Genomic DNA, 20,775 nt, shown 5'->3' with positions numbered 1-20,775 from the left:
CCTAACCAGACTTACCCACAACGGGCTGATGCGACATTTGGCCAATGCCAGTATCTGACGCATGAGTCCCTTGATGGCCCCACGGGGATCCAGGCCACAGCTTCTTGCTTGGTCTCCCTCCGGTGTGCGGGCAGCCTGTCTTGGAAGTCAGGGCTCAGGCTGACCCTCACAGGCGAGGGACCTGCCGGGCTTGGACAGCTGTGCTGCTGCCCCCCTCAGCCTACACACCAGCTCCTGGCCACAGGGACTGGCCCGGGAGTGGTGACTGATGCTTGGTTACAGAGCGCGCTGGGAGAGAGCAGTTCTGGTTGATACTTCCTGTTTGGGGAGGAAACCTCACTGGTAATAATTAGTGGCTCAGACTCCAGCGTCTCTGCCACAGGAACTGAGGCAGGACAGCCAGCAGAGCCCAGGATGCATAAAATGAATAAATGTCATCCAATGCAGGGTGGGCCGCCTGTGTGTGTGTGTGTGTGTGTGTGTGTGCGCGCAAGAGAGAGAGAGAGAGAGAGAGAGAGAGAGAGAAAGAGTGAGAGAGAGAAAGAGAAAGAGAAAGAGAAAGAAAGAGATAGAAAGAGAAATAAAAAGAGAAAGAGGTGTGTTTATTCTTCAGATTACAAAGACAAACATAATGGCTGCAGAAAGTGGCAATTTATCAATTGCTGTGGGGGTAATTTATTGCAATCACTGCAGCTGTCCTTGGCTTGTGATGGGTTTTCTCAGCATTTTGTGCCAACAAAGCCTTCATGGTCGCCTTTTATTTGCCTGTCGGTACCCACAGTGTGGAGAAAGACAGACGGAAGGACCCACAGACAGAAGACAGTATTGTCCCAAGGGCAAAGCAGGGATGCGTGTGTGCCTTCCTGCCGCTGATGGCTTTTCTAGTGACCCTGGGGGCCAGGCTGACGGCCAGGCTGACGGCACAAACGGAGGTCAGAGGTTTCGAGGCTTTTTTTATCATTGACATTAATGATGCCAAGCCCAGTCTTAGGACAAGTATATGCAACTGCTTCCAACTTGTTCGAAAACTGGTGACCTTGGAAAACAGGAGCTTTGAGTCACCCTGGGCATTTGGATAACCAGAATATGCACGGCCGGGCCCCGGGCAGGTTTATTCTCTTATTACAAGCCGAACAGCGCCTGCACGGCCATCTGACTGCTGTGGCCCAGTGCCTTGTCTCCTCTACCAGAAACCTCCTGTGGGCAGGGGTATTCCTGAATCTCCCAAGTCCAGCGTCGGCCAGTGCACACCGACAGACTTCCCTTGCCTTAGCTCACTTTTCATTCCCTTCTTTCTGGTCTCTGCCACCCACCCCCCCACTTCTGCCAAAGCTTATTACCTCCACCTCACATCTTGACATCCTCTCCAGCCAAATCCCCCTTCCTTGGGGACTGAGGTCGCCTCCCAGCCCCCATAGCCCCTCAACTGTCTCTCCCGGCTCTGTGTTCACAGAGGGTCTGGGTAGGCAGACCTAGGTGTGAATTCAGGTTCAGCTGTGTAAGCAGTGTGACGTTGGGCAGGTTCCTTTCCTTCTCTGTTCTGATGATTAAGCAAAACAGTGACAATGAAAGCCCCTGAACCCACATCTCAGGATGGCTTTGGTTTACACATTTCCTGTGTTTTGCTGTGGATCGTTCACTGCATGCTGTCTGGGAATCTTCTCCCTCTTCTGCCTGGTGGTGCTGTGTATTGTCACTCAGCTTCCCACTTAGACTGTGAGCTCTCCAAGGGCAGAGACCTAGTGTCCCGCACCCCTGTGCATCCACACTGCCCTGCTCGCGGTAATTCTGCCGTGAGGCCCGTAGATGCCTGTTGGGCTGACGGGGGCTCAGGCAGTGTTCTCAAACGGTAGTGAACACGGATTGGGGTCATAGTGAACACGGGATAGCAGGGGAGCTTAGGCTGCAGATTTCCAGGCAGTCCCAGAGGGCCCCTCTCACCCCCCCACCCCCACCCCTGCCCCGAATCAGTACTTCGGGCGGGCTCAGCACTCTCTGTCCCTATCACAGCTTCTGGGTGGTCTCTGATCCCTTTGAGGAAGCTGTACTGTCAGGAACTCACACTTTCTTTGGAAAGCAAACCCCCCAGCTGTGAGTGGACAGGAGCACGCCCCCTGTTCCCACAGGGGTCCAGGTCAGCTGTGGTTCCCGGTCTCCTGGGGTTTTCAGTGAGCCCTCAGCTGTGCCCTGAGTTCCCCCTCCCCCTTCGCCACACACAGCCATGCTAGATTAAAACATCCAAGAAGAACTGTAGCAAAGGTTACAGGAGGACGACAGGCCCAAGAGGCAATACACAACAGAGCGTTGTCAGCCTTCCAATCCAGGAACACCTCGAGGGCAGGGCTTTCCTGGCTAGAAGTTCCCAACCCCCCACACAATCCTTGGCGGCCCCACCCAGCACCGGCCTGTTTCCTTCCCTTCCAGGGCCGGCCACTACCTTATTTCTGGCCACCCTGCAGCCATCTGCAGGGACCAACCACAAAGTGCCTGGTCTTAACCTCTTGTGGCCGCCCAGCCCTGCACCCAGGTTGTTGGTGGCTGACTCACAGGGCAGTGGTGATCGACTCCCCCACCCTGCCCACTGTATCCCACGTACAGGCCTGGCTGGTCACCCAGTCCCCGCACAGGCCCCTTGGATTCCAAACGGCCCACCCTCCTGACGCCGCAGGCCACCCCATCTTTGCGCAGACTCCACCTGTAGGGCCCGTGTCCCAGCCAACACCTTCCCGCTGTGTGCCTGCATGATTCACCTTCAGAGAGACCCTCACCCGGACCGCAGGGCATACTGTCACCTCCCAAGCCCACCAGTAAAATCACAGGCCTACCTTCCCCACGGGCCTGATGGCCATACCACAAGCATCGGGGGTGACGGCACCAGGAAGGGTCAGCCACCACAGACCCCAGCACGCCGGCTTTGGGACACCGCTGTCTTCCCTGGGAACTGAGATGGCCCGTTTGCCAGCCCCCAAATCCCTTCACATTTACCCGTGATTGATTTTATTATACTCTTGGGGCTCTGTTTTTCAGTTTAAACATCTGAGCTATCCTAATCTGATAGCTCTAGAAAGCTTAGGAACATGTGCTTCCATCCCACCTGGCTCTCATTAAGCGAAAGGGTGGGGTAGGAAGAAGTTGGTGGCTGATTGCAGGACAATTAGTGCCCACCTGTTGCACATTCTGCCAGGTGACTGTGGTGATTTACAGGGACGGACTGATTGGGAAGAGCTGAGCAGCAGGTAATTCTCCGGTGATAGGGTTCCACACCCCAGGGGGAACCTGGGGGGTTCTGCCCAGGGGGTTGAAGTGACAATACAGGCCTTTTTGATCCTGCATAAGTTAGCAGTGGCTGCTCCCGCCCGCCCTCTGCCGTCTCTGGTTTTGGATCCTGGCTCGCATTAGCTGTGGGACCTGGGACTCAATGATGCTGAGCCCCCTCACTTCTAATTGGAAATAAGGGGGGTGAGGGGGGCGCCTGGGTGGCTTGGTTGGTTAAGCGTATGTCTCTTGATTTCGGCTCAGGTCATGATCTCAGTTTGTGAGTTCGAGCCCCACACTGGGCTCTGCGCTGACAGTGCAGAGATTGCTTGGGATTCTCTCTCCCCCCTCTCCCTCTCCCCCTACCCTGCTCATGCTCTCTCTCGCTCTCTCAAAATAAATAAAAACTTAAAACACAAAGAAGTGGAGAGTGTGGGGTTTTGCTGGGTTAGAAATGACTATGGACACTCATCCCACCAGAAGTGGGACTCAGTCTTGAGTACCTGGCACCAAGACGGTGCTCAGTACCCTTTGTTGAGTGAATAAATGATGAGGCAGAATTTGGACAAGCAGATATAGTTAGTAGTTAGGAACCTCTCAAGTTTGGGGTGGAAAGAACGGATTGGAGTCTCGTGTTTAACTTGGGAAAGTTACATCTATCTCCTTAAGAGACTCGAAGGTTCAAATGTGCTTATGGATACGTCACGCTTGGGGCCTGACAGGTGGGGAACTGAATGTTCAGTGATGATGACTGTCATTTCAGGTGTAATCCAAGCAGTGCCCACGGCATGCCAAGGATGTGAAGGGCTGGTCTGTAGATGTCTGGGCAGGTCAGAAAGCTGGCGGGCCCAGCTGCAGAGGGCAGCAGGAGGAAATGAGAGTTCTGTAGTCCAATGTTTGGAAACCACCTAGAGAGGTTTCCCCACGCCTTGGTTCCCCTCTCCAAGTTCTGGAACCTCCACAGCCTCCTGGATTCGGAACTGGGTTGGCAAGGACAGGATATGAGTGGGAAAAGAAGCACACCCTCCCTTCAACCCCCCCCCCCCCCGGCAGGGAGGAAAGGAGCCAGCTCGGCTTTAGGTTTTAATGACTGGTTTGAAAGGCAAGCTTCCTGGTTTTAAATCAAGAGGCTCATCCTCAGTCCAGATGCTAGAAAGCAATTTCACGGAGTGCTCATCTTATGAAGCTTGGACCGCCCAGGCAAGGGAGACGTGGCCACCACACCAGTGGGGAGGGCAGGGAGGGGTAGACCCAGCCACAGAGAGCCCAGACATCCCTGCAGACCCGGCTCCCTGGCTCCATCCCAACCTGCCTGAAAATCACCCCCAGCCACTGAAATGTTCTTTTGCAGGCCGGTCAGAGAACGAAGCAGGAGGCACAGACTTTTTCTCCCAGTCTGGAAGACACTGGCCAGGACACTAAGCAGGGAGCCTCGAGGCCTGAGCCCCGCGGCCATCTCTGAAACATAGAAGAGGATGTGGAGGCCACTCTCTGGGCTTTAGCTACCTTTTCTAGGGAACTGAGGGGGCTCGGACTAGAAGAGCAATGAGCCTAGAAGGTCTCCAGCTGATTAACACTCAAATCCTGGGGGAAGAGGGAAGGATCTGATATTTTTTGCACTCCTAAAACTCATCACTTCACACAACTAATCCCTCAGGCAGGTATTATTGTCACTGTCTTATAGAGATATCAAGTGCAGCGTCCCTTACAAGGTAGATGAAGAAGCAAGTGTGGAGAGCTGAGGACTTGGCCAAGGTCACATGGTGAAGAGCTGAGATTCAGACTCGGTTCCATCTGACTGCAAAGCCAGGGGCTCTCACTTACCGTGAGGCAGCTGAAGCTGCCTGACCCCCCCCCCCCCCCCCCCCAGGGCTCAGGTGCGCAGCTTTGGACTATAGTCCTTAACTCTCACTGTTTAATTACCTGGAGCCCTGCCCAATACTCTGATAAGCACAAGGAGGGAAGGGCCAGGGGGCAAGGAACGGAAATGAACTGAAGAGGGCACATCTGTGATCCCAGGGTGACCACAGGTCCTGGGGAGCTCAGCAGGCTTGGGACTGGCTGTCCAACCTCCTAGTAAACAGGTGGCCTGGAATGAGCTCTGGGCTGGCTCTGAGGTCACTCCAGGCCTTCCTCCTAGATTGCCTGGCTAAGGCCACTTGCCCATCATTCAAAGCCTCCTTCAGGAAAGTTTCTATACCTCACTGATGCCCCGCTAAGTCCATTTCTCCATCAGACAATGATCAAGCACATGCTCCCAGCTGCCCCATCACCCCTCTCCCCATTCCCCCAGGCCACCGGGAATAGAGACAGGCACAGAGATGGGTAAGACAGTCTCAGTCCTCCAGGTGCTTCTGGCTGGGTGCAGGGTCATGCAGACTCTGATTCAGTGCCGGTGGATGGAATCTAGGCATCTGTATTTTTAACAAACCATGCAGGTGGCTGAGGGGGCACACCCCTGTGAGACCCTTTTGGCCTTGTGGATATCCTGGACCCCATCACTGCATTTTTTGGGCTTCCACCTCTGAGAACATGGCCTGTCGGTCTCACTGGCAGGCTCTGGACTTCTAAGTCCGATAAATCTGTGTACAAATCCCTATTTCTGCAACTTGCTACCTGCGTATCTTTGCCAAATAGCCATGCTTTCTGGGGCTCAGTTTCTCCATCTGTAACAAGATGACGGTCGTGCCTTCCTGGCCTGAGGATTAACTGGGACAGTGCATGCGTAGCAAGCTGCCTGGCACAGATAAATGCACAATAAATGTCCGCTATTAATTATATCATCACTGCACTCTGATAGAAATACTTCCCTGGGGCTATTTCCAGAACCCCACTTCCCAGAGTCTGTTTCAGAGGCGGCCCTGGACACCTGGGAGGCCTTTCGGTGCCCTCTGCCACGGCTTCTTCAGGACCTGCCTACATTTTCTCCGTGGTTTCCGCCTCTTGGGCCCCAAAGACATTAGCTCAGTGTACCTTTCATCTACCCAGAGCGCCCAAAGTTCCAACCACACCCCTGTGGGCAGCCTGCCCCATTTCGGGGAAATAGGCAGGAGAGTTGAGTTTCCCAGGCAAGAGCTCGTGGCCAGAGGCAGGCACTGGTCAGCCTGGCCCCTTCCAGTCCAAGGTCGGGCGCCCCGCCCCGGTCGGCCTGCTCCTCTGGGGCAGACAAGCGGCTGGGAGGCCTGGCGGGGAAGGTCCCGCCCACCACTCCCCGCCCTTCCCTGAGACCCGCCGGCCGGAGCCTCGGGGACCGAGGACCCGAGCATTTGGCCGGTCCGCAAGGCTGCAACCCGGGTCCGGACGCGCGTTCTCCCTAGTCCCGCCCCGGGTAGGGCGTCCCCGGGCCCTGTCTCCCGGCACCGCGCACGCGGCTGGCGTCCCCAGGGAAGGGAGGCGCGCAGCGGCAGACCGGGGATCCGGGTTCTCTGTCGCCGGGCGCACGTGGCTCGGTCCCAACGGCCCCGGTCGCCCGCAGACGCGTGGCGGCGCCCGGCTTCGGAGCGGCGGTGGCGCAGGGGTGCAGCGGGGGCAGCCGCCGGGGCGGGGTGGGGGGTCCCAGGCAGGGCGCAGCCCACAGCCCCGCGAAACGCGGCGGAGGGGGTCACTCACCAATCCGGCGCGCCGCTCGGAGCAGCGGCGGCGGCTGAAGGTCCGCGTTGGAGGCGGTGGCTCGGCCCGGAGGCTCCTCCCCTCCCGGCGCCCCGCCCGCCCCCGGGGCCGGACCTGCGGGGGAGGTGGCCGCCCGCCAGCCCGCCCCTGCTAATCAGCCTCAGCCACCGCCCCCAGCAGCGCAATCGGGGAGCTGCAGGGTGCTCTGGCCCTGCAGCCGGGCGGCGGCGCCCTACGACCCTCCGCCCCCGGGCCCGAAGTTCAGAGCCAGCCCGCCCCCTTCCTGATCTACTTCCCCTCCTCTCTGCCGGGGCTCAAGTGTACAAAACTCCTGGGCCACCACTTAACCAGGACAATGAGGGCGCGCAGACCAGGGTGACTTCTGTGTCCCGCTTCCTTAATCGGAGGGACACCTCAAATCCATTACCATTTTATAACCGGGGGTGAGTGGTAGGTCGGGTTTGCACAGATGGTAAGAGACCAAAGTGTCAGGTTGGATCCTGCTTCCGTCATTTTTGCAGTGGAAGCAGGCAATAGAGGCCCCTTCTCAGCAAGGCAGGCAGCATCCAGGCACAACGGTCCTGGCATTTCTCTGTCCCTTGTCCACTTATTGGGCAGACTTTTGGTCCTTGCCCCTAGTCCTCAGGTTTCAAGGCCTGGGAGCTTGTGGAGGACCCTTGGGAGGAGCTGCTGGGAACAATGGAGATTGCCTTCCTGTCTTGACTTGCTGGGCCCCCAGACAATCCCCTGCCCCTGAGAAAGGTGGCCCCCAACACTGTCTGCTGGCCTCCCTTCCCCCATGTGGGTGGCTGTAAGGCGAGAATACCTTAGGGGTATCTTTCTAGAAGTGCTCCCATCTGAAGCCCTTTCTCACCTGCGACTTCACAGCAGGTGCTGCTGGTTTATTCCCCTCCCTTTACAGGTGAGAGTGCTCTGGTTAGGTGGGGTACTGTTGGCATTAAGGTCCGTCATCTGGGAGGCTGACTTGGGGGTTTCCAGACCCTGGGACTCGGTCTAGAATATGCCTGGGGGACATATTCCTTCAGCTCCTGATAAGGAACTTCTGATTACTCCGGTGAGCCAAGCTGGGCGGGGAGATAAGCCCTGGGGAGGAGTTATCTGAGCCCCGAGGTCAGACACAAGGGGCTGAGCCCTGCAAATGGACCCCAAAGAGCACAATAGAGGGGTGAAGAGGCAGAATCGCGACCTCCTCCTGGTGGGAAGGCTGCTATGAAGGGCCTCTTCTCCCCACCCCCACCCCCCTCTGAGATCCGCCCCAGAGAGCCAGAGCCTGACCCGCCTCCATAGTTTCCTCCTGCCTAGTATACCCAGCCTCCCAGCTCTCGCTGTGAGGCCCCAAGGCCCAGATCCTCTCACACCTCCTTTTGCCCCGCCCTACCCCAAGGCAACACCCACTGAGCTCCTGCAGCAGTTCTCAAAGTTCCCTTTTCCGTTCAACACTCGGGGAATCCTGCCATACCACACAGTGTTCCATGTGCCAGGGACCCAGGTGCCCCATGCCTGGTCCCTGCCCTTGGATGGTGGGTCGCTGCTGCAGTGGGTTATAAACTTTGGGAAGATAGGAACCAGTTCCTAGCCCCCTTTGGTGACCCCCACGCACTAGGTGTTCTTTAAGTATCTGGCTGATGGCCATCTCTGAGCATCCTTCCTGCAATGCCAGCGGACGGCAGGAGGAGACTGAGCTTGAGAAATGGAGGCACTCAGAGGTCTTCTGCCATTCTTGGAAGGACCCTTGGATCTGCCCAGCATCCTTCCAAGGATACCTAGTGGGGCTATTTGTGGGGCTCCCCATAAGCTGGAGAGGTGAAGGCTGGCCTGGCAGAGGGCTACAGAGGGAGGAATGTCCTAAGCTTGAGCTTCCTCGGAAGAACATCCAGGGGCCTGAAAGGGACGGGGCGTAGGTAATTGAATGCCCTTAAGTGGACAGACATCACCAACCCTGTCGGCCTTTGGAGCTTTGCTTGTCCGTCTCCCCCTGGATTGGGAGCACATTGAGTGGAAGCTTATCTGGCATGGGGTCCGGTGTGGATGAGGGTTCAAGAAATGTTTCCTGAATGTTTGGGGGTGGGGAGGCAAACTTTTGGAAGCAGATGAGCTCTGTCCTGATCTAGGGGAGAGGACGGTATGTTGGCATTGGCTGAGCACCTCCTCTGCGTCGGCCTCGTGTCTGGTCAGGCCAAGGGCAGAGCAGTCAGAGCCATCCTTGCAAGATGTTGGGCAGATCCTGTTACTTCTCTGCTCCCCCCCTCCCACTCACCCCCATCCTGCCAGGATGGCCTCCTCCCTTTTCCTCAGATAGATTTGGCAGGGTCCTCAGGCAGGCCACAGTCCTTGCCATTCCCTCTGCCTGGACCCTGGTCGTCCCTATGGCCCTCTCTCCCTCTCTCAGTTCCTAGCTGAAATATTATCTCAGTGAGACCTACCCCATCGTCCCCTCATCCATGTACCTTGCCCTGTTTTTTTCTTTTTTTTATGTTTATTTTTGAAAGAGAGAGCGAGAGCCCGTGCGAGCCCCAGAGCACACATGTGAGTGGGGCAGGGGCGGAGAGAGAGGAGGACAGAGGATCTGAAGCCAGCTCTGTGCCGACAGCGGAAAGCCTGATGTGGGGCCCAGACCCACGAACTGTGAGATCATGGCCTGATCCGAAGTCGGATGCAAAGTGTTTCTTCCCTAACATGCTATCAAACACACTTTTCCTGTTTGTTGTTCATTAACTGTCCCCTCCCACAGAAATGTGAGGCCCCCCCCCAGGGCGGGGAGTTGCGTCTGCCTCATTCACTTCTGCATTTCCAGTACCTCGAACAGTGCCTGGCACAGGGTTGCTGAGTGAAGGTACCCCCATTCTCACCCTTCTTCACCTCCTTCAGCATCCCTGGGAAGCTTCCCCCATGGCTCCCGAGCACCTCCTTTGCCTTCCCCAGAGCTAGCATGGTTCTGGGACAGACCTAGTATATGCACTGTTGGAAGTCTGGGCCTAGAGCTGCTAAATATTCTCTTTACAGAGCCCCTGGTGTCGGCCTCCAGAGGTAGCCTTTTCCTCTGAAGACAAGGGTAGCCCTTGGGCTAGGAAGACAACAGTATCCAGGAAGAGAATCTAAGTTCATTGCCTTCTTGGGCCAGAGAGAAGAACGTTGTGCACTCTCAGCTTCTTGGATCGATCCGGCATCTGTAGGCTAGGACAGAGCCCATCCATTTCACAAAATAAACACCCTAATTGACTATGAGGAGATGACCACGAGAAGCTATGTGCCCAATGTGCTCTGATGCCTGCGGTCCAGGCCACCCGGACCTAGTCCTGCTGGGCCAGGGCTATAGACCCAGGGAGGGCGCTCCTCACCAGAGCTGTCCTCCCAGCCTCCGGGCACAGAGAGCTGCTCCCCGACGTGACGGAGGGAATGAGGCTGCAATTCGTATTTAAGTTTACAGACTGTTTCCACTTGGCACCTTATTTTGAACCAATATCGTGTGACATTGTAAGGCGCGGCTTACAGGGCACTGGGACCCCCACCCCTGCACCCCAGAACTTGGTACTCTGGTGTAAGACTGCCTTCCTTCTTCTTCTTCAGTTTATTTATTTGTTTTGAGAGAGAGAAAGGGAGAGTGGGGGAGGGGCAGGGGGCAAGAGGGAATCCCAAGCAGGCTCCACTTTGTCAGTACAGAGCCGGATTCGGGGGCTTGATCTCAGGAACCGTGAGACCGTGACCTGAGCCGAAATCAAGAGTTGGACTGAGCCACCCAGGAGCCCCGAGACTGGCCTTCTTCCAGTCTCTTCCAGACTCTTCCAGAGTCCATGTTGAAACATGGGCTCTCCCAAGAGGAAAAGCCCTCTGAGCTCAGTGAAATGAGCTGTATATCCACAGGAGATTTAACACTGGCCAGCACGAGAGTGTGGAGAAGGTTCTAAAGGCAAATGCTAATAAAAGGGGAGGGGGTTAACGACTGGGGGTGGGGTGGGCAGGAGAAACCATTCCTCTCAGGGAGTCACTAGCACTTAGTAGGTACTTAACTCTCTGTAAGATGAAGCTCTTGGCTTGTGACTAGACCACCGGTGGCCAATGAGAATGTAGGAGCATTCGGTGGGCCCAGAATGGGCCCTATGGTAGCATTACACTGCCTTTCAGTTGTGGGCGGGGAGGTCGCAAAGGCACACAGCTGGAGAAGTCTAGGTTTTAGTTAGTCCTTGCTCCACACGTGGTGCGTGTGATGGCCTGGGGGTAGGGGTGGGGGTGGGGGGTTAGAACTGCCGAGTCTCAGGCCCACCCCAGAAGTCCTGAATCAGAAGTACGTTTCAACCCGATCCGCCAGAGCTTATGGGTATGTTCAAGTTTGAGAAGGACTGGGACAAATGAAACTAGCAACTCCTTGAACACCAGGGCCAAGGCCGAGGATCAGAAACCTTGAGCAGACAACACTCTCACCCTTACTGAGCGGCACTTTAACACCGTATCCTTTGCTTTCTCAGAGTCTCTTATGAGTCATCAAATAGGCTGACTCAATCTGCTTGTGAATTTGTATAAATATGGAGTAACTGACTCTGTCCTTCACAACAATGCCTCTTATACAAAACTCCAAGAGGAGAAATGGAAGATGAGTACGCTTACTCCTTTCCAGTAACTGATCTTCTCCTTTTACCGTGGGGACCAGGATACTCAGACTCATATTCACGTATTTTCCCCTAGACCATGATTTTTTGTGTCAGGTTGACGATCAGCCGCATAGGTAAACTTTTTCGCTCGAAGCTATCCTAAGTTGCTTTTGGAAAAAGCCAACTGTGCAGGTGAAAGGAATAGGAAACATCCGTGTGCCTTAGTGGCCAGTCCTCTCTCCCCCTTGACGGCCGTCACCCTTTCATGGCAAGAGCAGGGTCGTGGCACGTCCTCTACTAGAATTTTGAGGAGAGAACAGAGGAGTAGGGAGAAGGATGTGCCTTCGAACATCAGCTGGGTGTTACGGAGGAAAGAAAACCCACCCAGCTAGGGGTCACAGCCGGGGAAATCATGACAGGGGGCTCACACCATGCCCCTCCCTGCTACCTCTGTGCCCATGCACATGTCTCACCTGATTGGCAGTGCAAAGTACTGTCCTTCGTGCCAGGGGCCTCCTTGCAGGCTGGGGCGGGGGGACGCGGTTCAGCAGAGGCCTCAGTAGCCATCTCTCCATGTGTTGCTCCCTCTGCCGCTGGGTCCCCAGGTGGGGTATCTGCACTCAGCTCCCTCAGTGCGAGGGGTGGGGCGGGGAGGGGGTGTGTGGGCGGAGGAGAGAGTCAGGTGAGGCTGTTCAAGGACTGGAGTGTGGCAGCAGCTCTGCAGGGCAGAGGCGGGGTCACTGACCTTGGGCTCATCTACAAACACACTGTGGTCAGTGGCCGAGATAAGCCCTTCCCCCACCTGGGGATGTGTTTGAACCTGCTCAGTTCTGGTGCCTGGGTCTTGGCTCTCAAGGGAAGGGAAAGGAAGTGACATGTGCTGAGGTCCCACCTTGAGGCCAGCGCTGTGGCAGGTTGAAATCACTCCATGTAAGCCTCCCTGGCCCCCGCATCCCCGAATGGGATCAGCCCCATTTTTCAGATGAGGAGAGTGACCTCATGCCCAGAAGAAGCGACAGAGCTGGGATCCAAACCAGGTCTCCCTGACTCCCGCATCTTTCCACTACCTTTGCCCTGCTAAGTGGAAGGCTCCTGTGGGCCATGGCCAGCACGTCTTCGGTGACCCCCGTTAGTGCCAAGGACTGGGCCCGGCGTGGTGCAAGGGCAGAGCAGGGGCAGTCCATATAGTGTGACCAGAGGGGAGGTGAGCCACGGAGGGGGGCTCTCTCCCAGACACCCCTCACGGTGCCTGCCTTGCCCTGCCTAGGTGACATTCCATCAAGCTGTCCCCAGGCTCCACAGGGGTGGCAGCTCCATGAGTCTGTCCACTGGGGATGCGCATAGCCTCAAGCGGGTCTGTGAAGGCTGCTTCTGGCTGGCAGGGTGCCAGTGCCGGTTTCACTGACCCACCCGTGTGCCAATGTGTCATCAGAACGACCTTCAGACGTTTGCTGGTCTTTGACAGCATGCGAAAGGCAAGGGCCCTGCAGGAAAAGATAAGGGGGATAATGGCCCCAGAACTGCTGTTTGTGCCAAGGGCCAGGAGCCACAGTCAGCCAGGCCCGGGGTCTCCTGGGAGGAGGAGGGGGGCCGGGCGTGGTCTCTGGAAGCATCTGTAGGGTAAGAAAACACACTGACTTGGGTTCAAGAGTGGTCTCCCCACTGAACCTTGATCCCCTCAGCTGTAATCTGGGAGAATATACCCCCTCACGTGGTGTGAGAATTGAGAAATTACCAGAGAAATGCCTGGCACTTAGGAGGGCTCGTTAAAACACAGTCACCCAACCTGAGAGGAGAAGAAAGGGTGTTCGGGGAGAGGAAGACAGACACTGAAAAAGGCAGTTCCATGAGAAACGTGCTTCCTGTCAGGCCCCCCACTTCTGCCTTGGTAAAGTCTCCTTCCTTGTCCTGTGTCCTGTGGAAAGCGCTCAGGGAACTCTTTCTCCTCTTGAGGAAATTTGAAATGGGGTCGGTGAGCAAAGGGCTAAGAAAGAGTTCTTGAGACGTTTTGGGGGGCAAAAAGATGATTTCATTCAAAGCAGGGGAGGACAGGACTCAGGGGCAGAAAGAGCTGCCCTGGGGTTGTGAGGAGTGACTGATTGTATACTTTTAAGTTTGTGGAGGTGGGGAGAGAGATAAAATTAGTTTCTGAAGACTTTCTGTATGCTGAAAGCAGGGTCTTTGAGGACCGTGAGGATTAAGCTATTGTCAAGATAAGGTTGCTTTTAGTTTTTAATGACATGTAAACTTTAAGGCATGAAAGCAGCCACAGATTCCTGGAGGGATGTCGCGAGCTGCAGGTGTCTGGGATCTATCAGTGGGCTGAAGGCCGTAAGGGATTTATTTAAACTACATTTTTCTTGCCTTTGTTTCCCTCATCATTCCCTGCCACCCCCCCTCCACCCCCCCCCCCCCAACAACTTTGACCCTTAAATCTTTAAAGGTTTTTGAAGGTGGAATGTCTCACCTTCTGTGGCTTTGTCTGCTGAACAGGGGCATAGAGATGTCCCTACCTACCGGTCGAGGTTGGTCAGTTGAGAATTTACTAGGAGTTAGGAAAGGCTAAGGCAGCTGTATCTAGAGTTGCTAGCATATGGGAGTTTTCTTGAGTAGAACTTCTTGGCTTGCAGTGAAGGAGTCTTGGCACCAGGTGGAGAGACATGGAAGAAAACAGCAAAACATGATTAAAATAACAAAAAGAAGCCCAAATAAGAATCCTCTCTTAAAAAATTTTATTGAAATCCAAGTTAGTTAACAGAGTGTAATAGAATTGAGTGATTCATCACTTACATATCAACCCCAGTGCCCATCACAACTAGTGCCTTCCATAATGCCCATCCCCCCACCCATACACCCCTCCAACAACTCTCTGTGTGTTTTCTGGATTTAAGAGTCTCTTATGGTTTGCCTCCCTCTCTGTTTTTATCTTATTTTTCCTTCCCTTGTTCGTCTGTTTTGCTTCTTAAATTTCACATGAATGAGATATGATATTTATCTCTCTGACTTACTTCGCTTAGCATAATACATTGTAGTTCCACATTGTTGCAAATGGCAACATTTCATTCTTTGTGATCACTAAGTATACTCCATAGTATGTGTATATATATACATATATATATATATACACATATATATACATAACATATACACATATATGTATATGTATATATATGTGTATATATATATACACACATATATGTATGTACATATATATGTATATGTATATATATGTATATATATATATATATACACACACATATATATACCACATTTTCTTTATTCATTCATCCGTTGATGGACACTTGGGCTCTTTCCATAATTTGGCTATTGTCAATGGTGCAGCTATAAACATTGGGATTCATGTGCCCCTTTGTTTTTTTTTAAATTTTTTTTTTAATGTTTATTTATTTATTTATTTTTTTTTTTAATAAATTTTTTTTTTTTCAACGTTTTTTATTTATTTTTGGGACAGAGAGAGACAGAGCATGAATGGGGGAGGGGCAGAGAGAGAGGGAGACACAGAATCGGAAACAGGCTCCAGGCTCTGAGCCATCAGCCCAGAGCCTGACGCGGGGCTCGAACTCACGGACCGCGAGATCGTGACCTGGCTGAAGTCGGACGCTTAACCGACTGCGCCACCCAGGCGCCCCAATGTTTATTTATTTTTGAGACAGAGAGAGACAGAGCATGAACAGGGGAGGGTCAGAGGGAGAGAGGGAGACACAGAATCTGAAGCAGACTCCAGGCTCTGAGCCCGAGCCCAACGTGGGGCTCGAACCCACGGACCATGAGTTCATGACCTGAGCTGAAGTTGGACGCCCAACCAACTGAGCCACCCAGGCGCCCCTGCATGTGCCCCTTTGAATCAGCATTTTTTTATCCTTTGGATAATTACCTAGTAGTGCAATTGCTGAGTTGTAGAACAACTCTATTTTTAATTTTTAAAAAAATTTTTGTAATGTTTATTTATTTTTGAGAGAGAGTGCGTGCATGAGTGGGGGAAGGGCAGAGAGAGAGGGAGACACAGAATCCACAGCAGGCTTCAGGCTCTGAGCTGTGAACACGGAGCCCGATGCGGGGCTCGAACTCATGAACTGCAAGATCATGACCTGAGCCAAAGTCACTCAACCAACTGAGCTACCCGGGTGCCCATATTTTTAATTTTTTGGTGAACCTCCATAATGTTTTCCAGAGTGGGAGTACCAGTTTGCATTCCCACCAACAGTGCAAAAGTGTTTTCCCATTTCTCCACATCCTTGCCAACATCTGTTGTTTCCTAAGTTATTAATTTTAGCCATTCTGACAGGTGTGAGGTGGTATCTCACTGTGGTTTTGACTTGTATTTCCCTGATGATGAGTGATGTTGAGTATCTTCTCATGTGTCTGTTAGCTATCTGGATGTCTTTTTTGGAAAAGTGTCTATTCATGTCTTTTGCCCATTTCTTCACTGGATTATTTGTTTTTTAGGTGTTGAGTTTGATAAGTTCTTTATAGGTTTTGGATACTAACCCTTTATCTGATATGTCATTTGCAAATATTTTCTCCCATCCTGTTGGCTGCTTTTTTGCCTTGTTGATTTTTTTCCTTTGCTGTGCAGAAGCTTTTCATCTTGATGAAGTCCCAATAGTTCATTTTTGCTTTTATTTCCCTTGCTTCTGGAGACACGTCTAGTAAGAAGTTGCTGTGGCTGAGGTCAAAGAGGTTGTTGCCTGTTTTCTCCTTTAGGATTTTGATGGTTTCCTGTCTCACATTTAGGTCTTTCATCCATTGTGAGTTTATTTTTGTGTATGGTGTGAGAAAGTGGTTCAGTTTCATTCTTCTGCATGTTGCTGTCCAGTTCTCCCAGCATCATTTGCTAAAGAGACTATCTTTTTTCCATTGGATACTCTTTCCTGCTTTGTCAAAGATTAGTTGGCCATACATTTGTGGGCCCAATTCTGGGTTCTCTATTCTATTCCATTGGTTTACGTGTCTGCTTTTGCACGAGTACCATACTGTCTTGATGATTACAGCTTTGTAGTAGAGGCTAAAGTCTGGGATTGTAATGCCTCCCGCTTTGGTTTTCTTTTTCAACATTACTTTGGCTAGTTGGGGTCTTTTGTGGTTCCATACAGATTTTAGGATTGTTTGTTTTAGCTCCATGATAGGATTGCATCAAATATGTAGATTGCTTTGGGTAGTATCAAATTTTAACAATATTTGTGCTTCCAATTCATGAGCGTGGAAGGTCTTTTTCATTTCTTTGTGTCTTCTTCAATTTCATTCATAAGCTTTCTACAGTTTTCAGAGTACAGATCTTTTACCTCTTTGGTTAGGTTTATTCCTAGGTATTTATGGTTTTGGTGCAATTGTAAATGGGACCGATTCCTTGATTTCTCTTTCTGCTGCTTCATATTTGGTGTATAGAAATGCAACTGATTTCTGTACATTAATTTTATGTCCTGCGACTTTGCTGAATTCATGTATCAGTTCTACCAGTTTTTGGGTGGAGTCTTTTGGGTTTTCCACTTAGAGTATCATGTCATCCGTGAAGAGTGAAAGTTTGACTTCTTCCTTGCCAATTTGGATGCCTTTTATTTCTTTGCGTTGTCTGATTGCTGAGGCTAAGACTTCCAACACCGTGTTGAACAACAGTGGTGAGCGTGGACATCCCTGTCGTATGCCTGACCTTAGGGGGAAAGCTCTCAGTTCTTCCCCATTGAGGATGGTATTAGTGGTAGGTCTTTTGTATCTGGCCTTTATGATCTTGCTTATGTTCCATCCATCCCTACTTTCTTGAGGGTTTTTATCGAGAAAGGATGCTGTATTTTGTCAAGTGTCTTTTCTGCATCTATTGAGAGGATCATGTGGTTCTTATCCTTTCTTTTATTTATGTGATGCATCATGTCGATTGATGTGTGGATATTGAGCCAGCCCTGCCGCCACGGAATAAGTCCCACTTGATCGCGGTGAATAATTATTTTCATGTATTGTTGGATTTGGTTGGCTAGTATCTTGAGAATTTTTGCACCCATTTTCACCAGGGAAATTGGTCTATGGTTCTCCTTTTGGCCTCTTTGTCTGGTTTTGGAATCAAGATACTGCTGGTCTCGTAAACTGAGTTTGGAAGTTTTCCTTCTATTTCTATTTTTGGAAAAGCTTCAAAAGAATAGGTATTAATTTTTCTTTAAAAGTTTGGTAGAATATGGCCCTGGACTCTTGTTTGTTGGGAAGAGTGCTTTGATAGTTGACAAAAATCTTTCTTTAGTCCAGGAGTTTAACCAATTATTAACAGAAAGAGAGGGATCTTTTTAAAGTGCCAATGTGAGCATTTGTCAGTTAGAAACTCAGAAATATTTTCGTGGTCATCTGGAATGTATACACAGCATTTTGTTTTTATGAGAGCACAGGTTCCACCTTGTGAAGCAGTTAAAACATCTAATGGCATTTCATTTTGTAGAACTGTTTGATGCTTTTGAGTTACTTTAGTGTTCAATAATAAGTTATTTTGAGAGTCATTGAAGGACCTTGATTATGTAGTAGGTGGTGTTAACCATCATATAGTCACTATTGTGTTGTTTTTTTCAGGTAATTCATAAGAGGCACTTGTATGGAAACAAAAGCATATAGGTTAATGGTTAGAGCAAATTATAAACTGAGTGTCTGGGTCTCAAGTTCTGCCAGTGAGATTTCTAGATGTCAGGCTTGAAGCATCCTCAGATAGAGCGGGAACAGGTGGCGGGAATCAGATGGGTTTTTCTGGTTTGTAATTCAAATGTCTGTGGTGATCCTTCTGGATGGTCCAGAGAGCAACAGTCACAAAGGTTGTCTATATATGAGTTTTGCGACAATTTCTCTGAGGTTTACCCCAAGTTGTCTAGTTTAGGCAAGGAACAAACATTTAAAGACAATCAGGACTAGAATTTAACATCCGCAAAGATGTGTTATTGAAACATAATTTGTTTTCCCTCCAAGATTACCCTTATTTTCAGAGATTGCCAAACCAAGACTAATTGGTTTGTAAAACAGGTCCAATTTTAGAGAACTTGGCCTAATTATTTACATCAGCTCAGCAAGAATAGCGATTGGTTATATAATCTTTTACAATTTGCTTTGCTGGAACTTTTTATAAGGAAATTCGATTGAATTTGTAGTAGGCCCTCTAGGCCAGAGGCCAAGCCAAGTGCTTGCCATTAGGCATGCCTGCAATACTTGTAGATTTGGGTGAATTCTTCTTCACGAGGTCTCCAAAGCATCCTGAGGTTCCTGCACCTGCCAGGAAGTGACCTTCTTTAATCACCTGGGGAGGCTGCTGGAAACTCTGTAAGCAAGGTATCCGGCCAATAGTTCCAAGGGGCTTTATGGCTCCACGTTTCAGAAAGTCAACCTTAGTTCCTTAAAGCTGTCTGGTCATATCTGACTCTATGCATGACTCTCAAATATGACGTTCCAGTCAAAGCCTTGGCAGAGTAACCAATGTTTCCAATGGTGTCCTGTTACAAGGAGAACAGGTTCTCATTGAACTTATGTAAATGATGATCACTGCCATGAAAGGAAAAATATTTGCTGAGACGGTTTGAATTTCAGAGGGTGTAGGCAGAGAAAATCGTTAAATGCTTCAAATTGTTCACAAAGGAATATTTTATAACATTTCTGTAAGTCATATGTATTTTAAGAGGAAATTTCCTTAATCTGGAAGAGCAAATGTTAGAAAACCAGCAATGTTTCAAACAAGAGTCACAAATTATAATCATCTTTTCCAGTTTATTTAGTCCCACATTTCTGATTCTTGTTTGGTTTGAATGTAGCCTTTTCTGTTAGTTTTGGAAACTTCCACCTGTTTCAGTTTTACGATTTTTAAAGATTTCAAAAACCTGTGTTTGTTAAAAAAAAATCCTTTTTATGAATCTCCTTGAAGATGAAACTTATTTTGTAAATAACAAAAGACTATTACTCAATTGACAAAGAAATTCAGTTATTTCTGTGACACAGAACACTTCAATAATCAGAATATCAAGTGGTGACTGGGGCACCTAGGTGGCTCGGTTGGTTAAATGCCCAACTTTGGCTCAGGTCGTGATCTCACAGTTCGTGAGTTCGAGCATCGGGCTTTGTGCTGACTGCTCAGAGCCTGGAGCCTGCTTCAGATTCTGTGTCTCTCTCTCTGCCCCTCCCCTTCTCTCTCTCTCTCTTTCTCTCTCTCCCAAAAATAAATAAACATCAGAAAAAAAAAATTTTAAAACAGAATATCAAGTGGTGACTTTATTATCAAAGCATATTGAAACTTCAGGAAATATACATAAATATATTCGAACAGGTATAGCATTTACCCAGGCAATACAACCTGAGGCTTACCATTATTTGTTTGACAATGCTTTCTAGATAACTTAACGTATCCAATAAAGCCTAATTGGTCAAAAAGACTTCCTTTACAACTTAAATCCTGGGAAGCTTGTTAAAAACCTCAGAAAGCACATGCCTAGATAGGATTACAGATCATTATAAAACTTAAAACTTAATTATTTACTTAACCAAGGTGGCAATAAGATTTTAAAGGCAAATAGGTAGGGTTAGGTAGTTGTAAGCAAAACTTAGCTCCTTTAAAATTGAGAGGTTTTAACTAAGTTATCAAAGCCTTGATAAAGACACAACACAAGCTTTGGCTTTCCAAGCAGACAAAGAAAAGAGAAAACAAACTTTGTTTACATTTTCTTATCAAGTGCAAACCAACACTTTAAGAAAACTTTGCTGGGGCGCCTGGGTGGCTTGGTCGGTTAAGCGTCTGACTTCGGCTCAGGTCATGATCTCACGGTCTGTGAGTTCAAGCCCCGCGTCGGGCTCTGTGCTGACAGCTCAGAGCCTGGAGCCCGTTTCAGATTCTGTGTCTCCCTCTCTCTGACCCTCCCCCGTTCATGCTCTGTCTCTCTCTGTCTCAAAAATAAATAAACATTAAAAAAAAATAAAAAAAAAAAAACAACTTTGCTTTGAACGGAGAGAAAAGGAGAATTTCAATCTTTGACCAGTATACTTTTAAAATCCATTTATTTCAACCTTAGTCTGTCCTGATCATACATACTATTTCTTCCCAAAGATTTCCCTTCACAAATCTTCTACAATTTTCCTTTGCATTCAGGTTTTGTCCCAAGCCATTTCTTTCTCAATGACCAGTGTCATTTAGGACAAATTTACTTTCTTTTACCTTTAACAAAAATGTATTTTTCTTATATCATTTTTACATATCCACTTTTCTACCTATAGGGTTGCTTCCCTTATTTTCAGCAGTCTTAACTACATTTTGCAGAATTTTAACTCTTAGAAATCTTTA

At 50.1% G+C, this 20,775-nt stretch overlaps 1 protein-coding gene across 3 annotated transcripts in view; it reads right to left on the bottom strand.

The window, feature by feature from the left end:
• STEAP3 (STEAP3 metalloreductase) overlaps positions 1-12,098 on the bottom strand; it is a 51,640-nt gene extending 39,542 nt beyond the window's left edge. Inside the window, exon 1 of one of the 3 annotated variants that reach the window (XM_019469334.2) lies at positions 11,945-12,098. In XM_019469334.2, the coding sequence (XP_019324879.2) occupies positions 11,945-12,038 (94 nt within the window). In that variant the 5' untranslated portion in view covers positions 12,039-12,098. Of the gene's footprint in view, positions 1-15; positions 443-6,864; positions 6,995-11,944 lie in introns of those variants that run through there. The other 2 variants (XM_053909582.1, XM_019469335.2) reach the window with 2 other exon arrangements.
• Positions 12,099-20,775: the final 8,677 nt, after the last annotated feature.

The sequence above is a fragment of the Panthera pardus genome, unplaced genomic scaffold (genome assembly GCF_024362965.1).
Source record: "Panthera pardus isolate Hobbes unplaced genomic scaffold, ASM2436296v1 HiC_scaffold_10, whole genome shotgun sequence".
NCBI classification, from domain to species: domain Eukaryota; kingdom Metazoa; phylum Chordata; class Mammalia; order Carnivora; family Felidae; genus Panthera; species Panthera pardus.
The sequence above is the reverse complement of the archived record's forward strand: the minus strand, read 5'-3'. Positions and strand labels throughout refer to the sequence as shown.